This window comes from Rana temporaria, chromosome 10 (genome assembly GCF_905171775.1).
Source record: "Rana temporaria chromosome 10, aRanTem1.1, whole genome shotgun sequence".
NCBI lineage: Eukaryota > Metazoa > Chordata > Amphibia > Anura > Ranidae > Rana > Rana temporaria.
Genome location: NC_053498.1, coordinates 91,940,927 through 91,954,764, shown reverse-complemented (window position 1 = coordinate 91,954,764; position 13,838 = coordinate 91,940,927). Strand labels below are relative to the sequence as shown.

The following is a 13,838-nucleotide window of genomic DNA, read 5'->3' as shown; positions in this document are numbered from 1 at the left end:
AAAGCAAGATTATTAAGAAAGATATAAAACTTGCAATTAAGGTAGATCAAACTAAAGGGTACAGTTGTATTCAAAATTATTCAACCCCCACTGAAATTGATTGTTTTGCCCAGTTTGCCTCAAAGAGGCACGTGTAGGTCAGACAAATATAACATAACATTTATAATGAAATAACCACAAATGTCTTTTCTGTGCTCACATCATTATCAGTTTTATTCAACCCCCAGTTGACATTCAATCTTAGTACTTAGTACACCATCCTTTTACAGTTAGAACAGCTTTTAAACTTGAAGCATAGTTTGACACAAGTGTCTTGCAGCGATCTACGGGTATCTTCGCCCATTCGTCATGGGCAAAAGCCTCCAGTTCAGTCACATTCTTAGGCTTGCGCACTGCAACTGCTTTCTTTAAGTCCCACCAGAGGTTCTCAATCGGATTTAAGTCTGGTGACTGCGATGGCCACTCCAAAATGTTCCAGCCTTTAATCTGCAAACATGCTCTAGTGGACTTGGAGGTATGCTTGGGATCATTGTCCTGTTGAAAGGTCCAACGTCTCCCAAGCCTCAGGTTTGTGACGGACTGCATCACATTGTTATCCACTATCTCCTGGTACTGAAGAGAATTCATGGTACCTTGCACACGCTAAGGCTTCCCTGTACCTGCAGAAGAAAAACAGCCCCAAAGCATGATTGCCCCCCCCGCCATGCTTCACAGTAGGCAAGATGTTCTTTTCATCATAGGCCTTGTTCTTCCTCCTCCAAACATAGCGTTGATCCATGGGCCCAAACACTTCTAATTTTGTTTCATCAGTCCACAGAACACAATCCCAAAACTAATTTGGTTTGTCCACATGATTTTTGCATACTGCAGCCGACTCTTCTTATTCTTTGGAGACAGCAAGGGGGTGCGCCTGGGAGTTCTGGCATGGAGGCCTTCATTACGTAGTGTGCGCTGTATTGTCTGAGCAGAAACTTCAGTACCCACATCTGACAAATATTTTCTCAGTTCCTCAGCAGTCACACAGGGACTTTTCTCCACTCTACGCTTCAGGTAGCGCACAGCAGTCAAAGTCAGCATCTTCTTTCTGCCACGACCAGGTAGCGTTTCAACAGTGCCCTTTGCCTTGAATTTGCGAATGATGCTTCCTATGGTGTCTCTTGGTATGTTTAACATCTTTGCAATCTTCTTATAGCCATTGCCCTTCCTGTGAAGAGTAATCACCTCTTCTCTTGTCTTCCTGGACCATTCCCTTGACTTCACCATGTTGTAACCACACCAGTAAATGTCTAGAAGGAGCTGAGTATCACAGTCATTTTAAAGCTGCCTGATTGGTGCTTATTAGGCTTTATTGCTGCTCCCTGACATCCACAGGTGTTTTCAATACGTGATTGAAAACACTTCAATGAACCTCTGTTCTTCAGAGTGGTAGTCTTTAAGGGGTTGAATAATTGTATAAATGAAGAATTCACAAAATAAACATTTACTACTGTATTACAAAACCAATTGATGTCATTTTAGTTGCATATGGTTCTTTAAGAAGTCCTTGTAGGATTTCATTCTGAATACAATTACAAATGTACACTAAATTCCCTAAAACCCTTTACAGCATTGGGGGGTTGAATAATTTTGAACACAACTGTAAATAAATCACACACATATTGTATATATTAAAAATATAAGATGAAAATATATATCAAAATATCAAGCCATTTGTACACTTAAAGCGGAACTAAACCCATCGATTTAACAGTTTAAAGGAAAAAAACAGTTCATTCCCAGCATGCCTCATTCACCTCATATAATAACCTAAGCGAATATTCACTTTACAAATTATTCAGCCTCAGCAGTCTGCTAAGTTTTCTGTTGTATAATCCTGCTCTGTCACATCATTCTGGAACATCTTTTTTTTTTTTATGTGACAGACATCAAGGCCATGATTAGGATACCTGACCTATCTTTTAGCAGGTAATCAGGAGAATTTGTTAAAATCATTTTTAGTCAATGAGGAAGGCAAACTGAAGATGGATTTTAGTGTTTACCTAAACAAAGGAAGGGTACATTTAAAAATATCACTGTTCACATTTACCTGTTTGGCAAGCACCAATTGGATTGTTTAAACTAGGGTTTTTCGATACAGAGCATTTGTACAAGTACTTGTACTTGTGCGAATGCTCCGATGCTTGATTTGATACCTGGGCAGTCAGTGGTGATCGGTGCGACGGTGGGGGGAGTTACAAGCACGGATCTCCCTGTATAGATTTCAATAAAACAGCTGAGAGCCGCTTCTCCTCTTCTCCCTCCTGTGGCTCTCAGCTGCTTTATTGAAATTTATACAAGGAGATAGGCGCTTGCAACTCCCCCCATCACCGCACCGATCACCCCTCCAGTCCTCCTCCAGTCCCCCTCTGCGCTCCTCCAGTCCCCCCCTGTATGCTCCTCCAGTCCCCCTTTGTGTCCTCCTCTGTGCTTCTCCGGTTCCCCTTTGTGTGCTCCTCCAGTCCCCCTCTGTGCTCCTCCTCGGGTCCCCATCCTTGTGTGCCTCAGGTCCCCCTCTGTGCTCCTTCTCCAGTCCCCGTCTGTGTGCTCCTTCAGTCCCCCTCCGGTCCCCTCCATGTACTCCCCCTCCATGTGCTCCTCCTCCAGTCCCCCTCTGTGTGCTCCTCCAGTCCCCCTTTGTGTCCTCCTACGTGCTCCTCCGGTCTCCCTTCATGTGCTCCTCTGGTCCCTTTCTGTGCTCCTCCTCCAGTCCCCCTCCATTTCCTCCTCCTTGCTCCTCCGGTCCCCCTCTGTGTCATCCTCTGGTCCCCCCTGTGCTCCTCCGATCCCTCAGTCCTCCTCTGGTCTTCCCCTGTCCCAGATCTGTCAGGAGGAATATGTAATTTACCATCTCCTTCCTTTTCTTAATGAACTGAATCAAACTGTGTTTACGATGCTTCAGTTTATTAATGAACAGGAGCCTCTGTCTCCTGTCCATTTATCTTCAGTGCAGCTGAGGCTGCAGAGAAAGGTTCTGGGGATTCCTTGTCCCAAAGGGCAGATGTCAGGGGTTTGTATAGACCCCTGATATTTCACCAAATCCCCCTCCCCAACAGTACTTGTACTTGGTCTTAAAAAAGTGGTATCGGTGCAACCCTAGTTTAAAAAATTACAAAAATCGCAATTAATGCACAGCAAACTAAATACTCTTTACTATAATGTCATATACCTGAATTTTGCCATGACGTGTTAATGTGAATAGAGAATATGTATTTTTTTGCTGAAAAACAATGCATGTCTACGTAACATAATTTAGAGAACAGACAGATTATTCACATTGCTCAATAATGTAAACACTAGTATATATGTTTGATCCTGACCTGCTGCTATGTGTCCTTGTATAAAGCACATGCTTTGGTTATCTTATATATCTGTTAGCAAAAGACCATTTCTATCACAAGGTCGCATTTAATTTCTTTCCATTGTAAGTCATTTGATAAAGTATTTTATATAACCTTCTATACACTGACCTGAGATAGAGCACTTGGATAGGGTAAGGTAATGTTGAAACTACCTTAACCCTTCCTGCCATGTGTACACATGTATATGGCCTCACAGAAGCAGGTCATCTTCTGTTAGACTGCATATATGTGTGAAAGTGTTTATGCTGGGAGTGCGTTCCCAGCACAGGGAGCGGCTCTCATCGAGAGGTCTGTGCCCCATGCTAAAGATCGGGAACCGGGAAGCCCATTTCCTGATCACTGTGATAGCCTCTGATTGGCTATTGCAATGATCAGTCACTGTGAAGCCTGCCTCTGTGTTTCCCCCCCCTTTTGAATAGAGGGTAAGATACATTCTATCTTTATCACCTGCTAGAGAAAAAAAATGTAAATAAAAAAAAAAGAAAGAAAGAAAAATGGTGGATCAGGGCTAGATCTAGGTCAGTGACAGGGTTAAAGTTAGGGTCAAGGTCAGAGTCAAGGTTCTAGGTCGGATCAAAGGGCAGGGATCAAAAGTCAGGGTCAGTGTAATTTAAGTAGAATTAACCACTTAAGACCCGGACCATTATGCAGGTTAAGGACCTTGCCCCATTTTGCGGTTCGGCCCTGCGTCCCTTTAACTGACAATTGCGCGATCGTGCGACATGGCTCCCAAACAAAAATGGCGTTCTTTTTTTCCCACAAATAGAGCTTTCTTTTGGTGGTATTTGATCACCTCTGCGGTTTTTATTTTTTGCGCTATAAACAAAAATAGAGCGAAATTTTGAAAAAAAAACAATATTTTTTACTTCTTTCTATAATAAATATCCCCAAAACAGATATAAAAAAAACATATTTTTTCCTCAGTTTAGGCCAATACGTATTCTTCTACCTATTTTAAGGACCGCTTAACGCCGATATACATTGGCAGAATGGCATGGCTGGGCACATAGACGTATATATACATCCTCTTTAAGAGCCCACAGCTAGTCTTTTTTTGTATATAGTGCAAAAAAATAAAAACCGCAGAGGTGATCAAATACCACCAAAAGAAAGCTCTATTTGTGGGAAAAAAATGATAAAAATATAATTTGGGTACAGTGTTGTATGACTGCGCAATTGTCATTCAAAATGCGTCAGGGCTGAAAGCTGAAAATTGGTCTGGGCACGAAGGGGGTTTAAGTGCCCAGTAATGAAGTGGTTAAATATGCAGATACAATATAAACATTTAAAGGGAGTCCGTAGATTAGGAGGCACCGGATATATTCACAAAGTGTCCAAAAAAAAATATCAACAGAAAAGGTGTGTGCAAGCTGATGCTTTGAAATCTCAAGAAATCCATACGTGCAGATTTAAACCTCCACAAATCACCCTAATGCCCTGTACACACGATCGTTTTTTCCGCTCAAGCTGTCTTGCATACACACGGACACATCAAATTCCGACCGTCAAAAAGGCGGTGACATACAACACTACAACGAGCCTAGAAAAATGAAGTCCAATGCTTCCAAACATGCGTCAAATTGTTTTTTTCTCCGTCGGAATTCCATACAGACGAATTGCAATTTGCAATGGGGCATACACACGGTCGGAATATTCTATGAAAAAATTCTGACTTCTGACAAGGCCTCTTAGTGGGGATGACATTTTAGCCTCGCATTAAAGCTTGGCAAATTCAGTTTCATTAATCATTCACCTCCTGATATGCAGATTGATTCACAGGTGATCCACTTGTTTAGGTCATGAATTCTCTCAAATATCAAGGAAAATTCCCATAGTTCATTACCGTAAGATTATTTAAAATGTACTCATAATAAAAAAATACTACTTACAAACAGCTTAAAAACACAGGCTTATCTGTCCAAACAGGCCACAACATCTCTGTTAACATTCATCACCACATTTCCCAGTGTCACACAGCTCCGCCAATACAGAATTTCAGACACCGAGTTCCCACTGAGATGACGCATGATGTCATGAAATGTCACGATGTGGCTTCGCTCTGATGCAATGTTTTGTCCAACTAACGTTTTCAAAGGGCCACCACCGTTTAGCGAATCATACTGTTTTGTAAGAGTACATACAGTATCTCTTAAGCATGTAATTGAAAAGATTGGTTTTTAACAAGTTGCCCTCGAAGCCACAAGTAAAGACCTTGTCCCTGCTGTGCAGAACAAAACATTTTTTTAGCACTGGTACATGCCTTTCTTGGCACTGCCCATGGCCTTTGATTGACAATCTCTTGCCTGTAAATCTTGAAAATTCCTGGAATTGATTTTTAAAATTTAATTCCCACATAGCCTTTAATGGAGTTTAGATTAAAGTTCATAATTTTTGGACTTTAGGGTTGGTTTACTGAACAACTCATGGTCTGAGCCAAGGCAAGTTCGCTCATCTCTACTGGCAGGCTGCCAGTTTTGGTGGTGGATGCATTGGTGGGTAGTAAATGAGCTACTGAGAGAAATGGTAGTAAAAGTTTTTAGGTATGAAATTTGAGGATGCATTACTACACATTGCCTGCTACTACATACGTCTGGGAGGATTTGTTTTAGAGCTTGTTTAAAACATGTAAATATTGAAACGTCCATAGCCTGGCCCCAGTTCTACGTTCTACAAACTGAATCCTAGTAGGAATGAAGCACACTTCCAGTTAATCTCAGTACCCATCTAATACCTGTAAGGCTGGGCTTCTGACAGGAACTTCCGCTGCTCCAAAGGGCTGGCATTCACTCTGAGTTCTTTAACTACCACTTGCGCAGGAGTATAATCTGAGAATATCTCCCCCAATATCACCTGTTACAAAGAATCAGAAAAATGTAGTTGTTCACTTTAAATGTAGCATTTTCTTAAATCATTTACTAACATGAATCTGCCAGATAGTTTAAAGATTTATAAGTAAAAGCCCTGCCTCAAAGCAGATGCTACCGGATGCCTTCTATTTCCTTTATTAGCTCAAAAGCCCTTTAAGTTAATAGTTTACCTTGATTCCTGCAGTCTGATTTCCCTAACCTCAGAAGAAAGCCATGTCTACCAAAAACATGATAATATTCAATAACAGTGCTATCTATGGTGACCTATAAGGAACTCTCATTGAACAGAGACATAACTGTTGGCAGGGCTTAGGCCAAATATCTGGAAAGTTAGGGGCAGATCCACAGACATCTGCGCCGGGCGCAGCGTATCTAAGATACGCTACGCCGCCGTAACTTATCTTTTTTAGTTTGAATCCTCATCGAATCCGCTCCATAAGTTATGGCGGCGTAGCGTATCTCTCGCGGTGTAAGGGCGTGGAATTCAAATGGATCTAATAGGGGCGTGTTTTATGTTAATACGTCTTGACCCGACGTAAACAAAGTTTTTTTGGAACTGCGCATGCGCCGTCCCTGGGGGTATCCCAGTGCGCATGCTCGAAATTAAACCGGAACCCGCCAATGCTTACGACGGTGACGTCATTCTACGAAAATTCTTATTCGCGAACGACTTACGCAAATGACGTAAAAAATTCAAAATTGTACGCGGGAAGGGCGGCCATACTTAACACTGAGTATGCCTCAGTATATCAGCTTTAACTATACGCCGGAAAAAGCCGAACGCAAACGACGGAAACAAAAGCGACGGGCAGACGTACGTTCGTGGATCGCCGTAAATAGCTCATTTGCATACTCGACGCGGATTTCGACGGGAACGCCACCTAGCGGCCGCTGAAAAATTGCATCTTAGATCCGACGGCGTACGAAGACGTACGCCTGTCGGATCTAGCCGATATGCCGTCGTATCTTGTTTTGAGGATTCAAAACAAAGATACGACGTGGGAATTTTGAAATTACGCCGGCGTATCAATAGATACGCCGGCGTTATTTCTTTTTAGATCTGCCCCTTAGACTTTAGTCACAGAGTTTAAGGGAGGTACACAGAGAACTGACTACTAAAGTAACAGAGATCACCTTGTAGTGACTGCTCTTGGGCAAGATTTTAAACATATACTAGCCTGATAGTTATGCTTTAGAGTAATCCTGCTGTGAAGAACAAACAGGGTTCCCCTCGAAAGAACAGATGTTATAGATGCCTATCCCACCAGCTTACAGTGCCTGTAGAATTTTCCTGACCTGACTACCTTCTAAAGGTGTCAGTTTCCTGGTACCCAGTCTAGAGCTGGTGGTTCCTTCCGCAGACCACTATGACACTACAGTGTCTTACAGTAATGTAAGGTGTAGAGGAAGGAACCATAGAGCTTGGCAGGGGGCCAGAACTCCGAAAGTCCTGGAAGTGTGTCGGCTGAAGACTGCAATTTATCTGTTGAAAGATTGGTAGTGCAGGAGACTGTAAAGGTAAGTATATTATCTCTTATATAAAGTGGAATCTTATTTGCTCATTTTTAGTTTTGCAACAGGGTCACTTTAAGTAAGAAGTAACAAATGATTCATGCTCATTTAGACTTACCTTTCCAAACCAGCCATTTCCAATCTCTTGAAGATAGCTTAGGTCCTGGCGGCTAAATCCAGTCTGTTTTACTAGTTAAAGAAAAATTTAGTTAATAACAGACACTTTAATGCACCTGGAATTTTTAAATTGTGGAATATTCCACCATAGAATGTAAAACCCTAACACATCCTTCTATTAAAGTAAACCTTTGTCAGTTTGATTATAATCTTATAAAGAAAGCATCATTTTATTGTAAAATTGTAAGGAGAATTGTGTTCCAATTATTACAAATTGATTCTTATGACTAATTAATATTGATAGTAAACAAGACAATTTGACCAATATTGTTGCTGACTGTCATTCAAGTTCTAGTTGTTCACTGCACATTTAAATGAATAGGCTTCTGTACCCATTATGTACCAGTACAAACACACAAGCTGGATTCACATGAATGTAAACCTACTTAAAAGGGGTCTAAGCCGGCATCTGTGCATGATAAGAAAAAGGGCACTCTGTTACACTAGTATTTTCATCTTTTAAATTGTGATGCTCTATATACAGTGTAAAGAATTGATAGAAGTTAATTAATGTCCAAGTTCAGACAAGATCAGCTACTTTCCAAAACTAGCAATTTTGAAATATTTAAATCCACATATTCCTCATTTGAATGTTATAACAATACTGTATTTCCAGTTAATATGTAGATTCCTACAGGTTGTAGGGTGCACTTTTCGTAAACTTGCAATTACCTGTTTTAGGAGCCTGTGTATTGGGGACAGGCAAGGACACCTCAGACAGTGGCAGGATGTATACATCAGGGATAGACTGAGAAGAGGAAGTTTCCTCAGCAGGCGGTGTGTACTCCCCTGAAAACTCTTCTCCATCTGGATTCTCAAACTCCTATAAGACATGGTGATACTTAAAGTGTAAACAACATCTACATGTTTTTCATATAATATGCCAAGATGTTAAAAAGCAGAAAGTACATGGGTTACACCAAATTGGTGTCACTCCATTAGATCCCACTAAAGGCCCGTACACACGATCGGATATTCCGACAACAATTGTGTGATGGACGTGTTTTGTCGGATAATCAGACCGTCTGTATGCTCCATCGGACAATTGTTGTCGGAATTTTCGACAACAAATGTTGAATAGCATGCTCTCAAATTGTCTGACAACAAATGTGTTCGGTCGGATTATCAGATTGTGTGTACACAAGTCCGTCGGAATAAAATCCAAAGTACAAACACACATGCTCTAAACCAATGCTAACCATAAGACAACATTAGCAGAAGTTGCCCAAAGGGCGGCGCTAAAGAGCAGAAAAAACACATCGTTTTGTGAATGTTGGCTGAAAAAGTTCTGCCGTCTGTATGCAGAACAAGTTCACGGCCAACGTCTTTGGACAAAAATCTGATTGTGTGTAAGAGGCTTAGGAGGTGACAAAAGCCAAAACCTTGTTTGCTATGGATGATAGGGCTGACTATAAAAAATATATGGGAGATTTATTTGAAAGAAAGCAAACACCGGCTAGTAAATATCTGAGGAGACCCTACAGCAGATTATGCATGGAATCAGCGTCTGTATGCTCAGTTTGCAGAAATTAATCATACATTTTTTTTTTTATATTGACCCATCAAAATGTTTGAAGTGCTCTTTTAAGCTTATTTGTTCTATAATCAAACTGTCCTCAAGAGAACTATAATCAGTACGGATTGCTAAACAAATTGAGGCAACAAACTTTTAGTTGTCACCTCACCCCTGCATTCTTTTAGAATAAATTGTTTTAGTGTCTGTAGAAGTGATTCCAAATCAATCCTCTTGTCCAGCAAGGTAATCCATGTCAATCCTGGTGTCCAGCAGTGTAAATCCAGTGCCAATGGCGATGACCAGCTGCCTGCCGATGTGTATTCACCACAGTCCTTTTGCTAAATGATAGATCCCCGGCTGGGGTAATGTAAATTGATGTGGATTATCTTGATAAATGCTTTAATTGATGTGAAATTACTTCTGGAGACATTATTCAATTAATTTTAAAAACAGATATGTGTTCGTGTTTTATTGTAATTAAAGGACTTTTTATTTTGGTGTTTTGTTTTTGGTTTTGTTTTTTAAGTATAGTCTTTTTATTTACCTAAAGGATAGATGTAATACTAGTAGAAAACATTAAATGATGAGTTAATGAGTAAAACTGGCCAGCAACAGGACAATACTTGGCTAAACAAGGCTGGGCCCAAATTTACCAGAGACAAAGGGCACAGGTAGGGGTTTATCACAAGAATTAAGATACTGCAGAGGATATAGCAGTGTAAAATTGGCCAACAGCAGGACATAATAGGGTACTTGCCTCTGTGCTCTCTCAGGCCTCGTACACACGACCAGACATGTCCGATGAAAACGGTCCACGGACCGTTTTCATCGAACATGTCTGCTGGGTGAATTTGGTCTGATGTGTGTACACACCATCAGACCAAATTCCCCGCGGACAGAATACGCGGTGACGTGGCGGCGACGATGACGCGGTGACGTGCGCGAACCCGGAAGTTCAATGCTTCCACGCTTTCGTTGAATCACTTCGACGGGATTTCGGGCCAGCGGACATGTCCGATGAGTCGTACTGACCATCGGACATGTCCGACGGACAGGCTTCCAGCGGACAAGTTTCTTAGCATGCTAAGAAACTTTTGTCCGCTGGAAACCTGTCCGCTAGGCCGGAAAACTGTCCGGTAGGCCCTACACACGGTCGGACATGTCCGCGGAAACTGGTCCGACAGACCAGTTTCAGCGGACATGTACGGTCGTGTGTACAAGGCCTCAGTGTCCAGTGTGCACCACCACGGAGGCCTGAGTGGGATCCGAAGTCCTGAATTTGGGCGTGTCGACTAGTGTTGCTCACGAATATTCGCATTGCGAATATTCGACTCGAATATAGCATATTCGAGAAATCGCGCTATATTTCGAAATTCGCGGTGAATATTCGCAATTCCGAATATTCGATTTTTTACAATTTTTTTTTTGAATCAGATCACATCCTAGATATCTCCATCGACGTCTAAAAGCATTGCTGGTATCATTAGAGACCCTGGGCCGAGTAGCTGAAGCGTTCATTGAATTTTCCAGAAAGATCGCAATGCGATTATTCGGCAAACGCAATATCGCGCGATTATGTTCCTCGCCCCGATCTTCCGCATCAGAGCGATTTTTACAGTTTCATTTTTAAAACAGATCACATCCTAGTGATCTCCATAGACGTCTGAAAGCATTGCTGGTATGATTAGAGCCATTGGGCCGAGTAGCTGAAGCGATCATTTTATATTGCCGAATATTCGCAATGCGAATATTCGGCAATAGGAATATTGCGCGATTATTTGCTCCGCCCTTTTGCATCAGAGCCAATCAGAGTTCTCCTTCCACACTCGTCACAGGTTAGCAACCAATAGGAACCTGCCTGCATGGACATTATATAAGCTCACTCCCAGCACCATTTCATTGCAGATTCAGAAGCTTGCTATAGAGTGTGGAGGCTGTTTCTGTGTTCCTGGTTTCCTGGTTTCCTGTGTCTTTGTTCTTGATTGATTTAGATCATCACCAGCATTGCTATTTAGTGATTCCAGTGGATCTTTTCCAGTATATCAACTGCTTTTTTCAAAGCAATAGACCCAAGAGCTTTTTTCAAAGCTACGTTTTGTGCTGTTTTGTGCTGTTTTTTTCATTTGTGTTACTGTTTGATCCTGCAATCCTCCCTGTTCAGTTATATTTGCAAGAGATTTCAGAACACATATTGATCTGAGCTTTATAAAAGAGCTTTTCTAAAAGCTAAGTTTTGTTCATCTTGTGTTACTGTCAGATCTTGCAGGTTCACTGTTCAGTGATATTTGATAGGCATCTCAGTTCAAATTTTGTTTAGTTTTCCCTAAAGAGCTTTTATAAAAGCTAAGTTTTGTGTTCAGTTTAGTTAAATTTTGTGTAGTAAGTGTACACACTGTTAGTGTACATTTATTTCATCTAGCTTAGCTTAGTGTGTGTTTAGTGTCTGTGTTTTGTGTTTAAAAAAAAAAAAAAAAAAAAAGTTAGTGTTTGTTTAGTGCTTTTTTTTTTTTTCTTTAATTTTGTAGTCCTTGTCTGGTGTACTACTTTTCTTATAGTTTAGTAGCTGTCTGTGTACGTCTTTGTCTGCGTGCCTGTCTTGTAAAAAAAACACAAAAACACATTTTGTTCACATTTTCCCCCCCAATAAAGTTTAACCCCCCCACACACATATCAGCAATTATGAGCGGCATCCGTGGCCGTGGCAGTAGGGGTAGGGGAGTTACTCCCAGTGCTGGATCGCTGCCAGCACGGGGTACCTCTCGTGCCCCTACTAGTGGTAGAGGATCGGGTGCAAGGGGAGTACGCCTGATCCGGGAGTTCTTCCCATCGGGCAGCCGCCCGATATTGCCATCTCAGGCTCAAGTAGTGGTGGACTACATGGGGCACAGCAGTGCCACTGAGTCGTCGGTCCCGACTCACAGTAGTACCACCATTACACCGTTGCCTGTACTACCCCCCCCCAGCCCCCAAGAGTCCAGCATCTTACTGTTCGACAGCGACAGTGATAGGGATCTCTTGGGGGAGGCCATGCATCAGGCAGACCTCCAGCTCTGTCCTGATGGTCAGGACCTTTTTGAAGGGATGGATGAGGAGGATGGGATACCTGCTGGCAGTATCCCAGAGACATCCCTTCAAACTGGTGCTGCTGTTTTGGTGCAGGAAACAGCAGCACCTAGTCAGACCCAGGCGTGGGTGAGGGGACAGCGGAGCCAGGCTAGAGGCTCCATGTCACGTGGTTCCCTCAGACCAACACATCTCAGCCCTTGGTCTGACATCTCTGGGGGCGAAGAGGGTGACCCATCATGGTTGCCATCTGACGCGTCGGCTCACTACGTCAGTGACGACGGGGAAGGTAGGCACCCTGGTGAAACGGTGCGCCAGGTCACCACCAGGGAGACCATCGTCAGGGTCTCCACTGGTGATGGCAGCAGGAGGTGTCAGGAGGAGGAGCAGCAGCAGCAGCAGCAGCAGCAGGCAGCTCCACCTGTGCGCACCGAATCCCAGCAGGTGCAAGTAAGCGTCACCCCATCTGACAGGAGGGCGGTGCTGAAGTCACCTGTCTGGAATTTCTTTACCCTGGTGGCAGACAACCCTACCGTGGCCATCTGCCGGATTTGTAAAGTGAGGGTGAAGAGAGGGAAGTGTTTGGCTCGGGTGGGTACCACAGCCCTGAACCAGCACCTCAGGATAAACCACTGGGCGTTGTATGAGGAGATGAAGCGTGGTGGTGGTAGCAGCGCCACCACCACAAGTGAGCAGGGTACAGCAGCCCCTGCCACATCTTCATCTGTTTCCAGCAGGTCATGCCCCCCCGCTCCCTCTAGTAGAGGTACTGGTACCGGCAGCCAGACCTCTACTTCCACAGCACCCTCCACGTCTGTGTCCCGCACTGCCGTCCGGCGCCAGGCGTCGATTTCAGACGCCTTTGACCGCACCACTCCCTTCCCCCCTGGAGACCGACGTGTGCGTTCCCTCAATGGGCTCCTGGCAAGGGTTATTGCCCAACATCTGCTGCCCTTCAACATAGTTGACAGCAACCCCTTCAGGCAGATGTTGGAGCAGGCCCAACCCCAATGGCGTGTCCCCAGCCGCCATTTCTTTGCCAGGACTGGTGTCCCTGCCCTACACCAGCACATTGTTCAGAATGTAACCCTGTCGCTGGATCACGCTGTCAGCGACAGGGTTCATCTGACAATGGATGGCTGGACCAGCAGGCATGGGCAGGGACGCTACATCAGCTTCACGGCCCATTGGGTTTCCCTCCGAGGCGTCGGTGAGGGATCGTCGGCAACCGATCTTGTGGTGCCGCCCCGGGGTGTCCAGGGGAGAACTGCTGGTCTCCCTCAAGCCACTGTCTCCGCAGCTGCT

At 43.5% G+C, this 13,838-nt stretch overlaps 1 protein-coding gene across 1 annotated transcript in view; it reads right to left on the bottom strand.

Annotated features, from left to right (window-relative positions):
- LMTK3 (lemur tyrosine kinase 3) overlaps nucleotides 1-13,838 on the bottom strand; it is a 121,291-nt gene that overhangs the window by 43,257 nt on the left and 64,196 nt on the right. The window contains exons 4-6 of the mRNA XM_040325686.1: nucleotides 8,627-8,777; nucleotides 7,896-7,966; nucleotides 6,130-6,248 (exon numbers count right to left, since the gene is read on the bottom strand). Coding sequence (XP_040181620.1) covers nucleotides 6,130-6,248; nucleotides 7,896-7,966; nucleotides 8,627-8,777 — 341 coding nt within the window. The remainder of the gene's footprint in view (nucleotides 1-6,129; nucleotides 6,249-7,895; nucleotides 7,967-8,626; nucleotides 8,778-13,838) is intronic.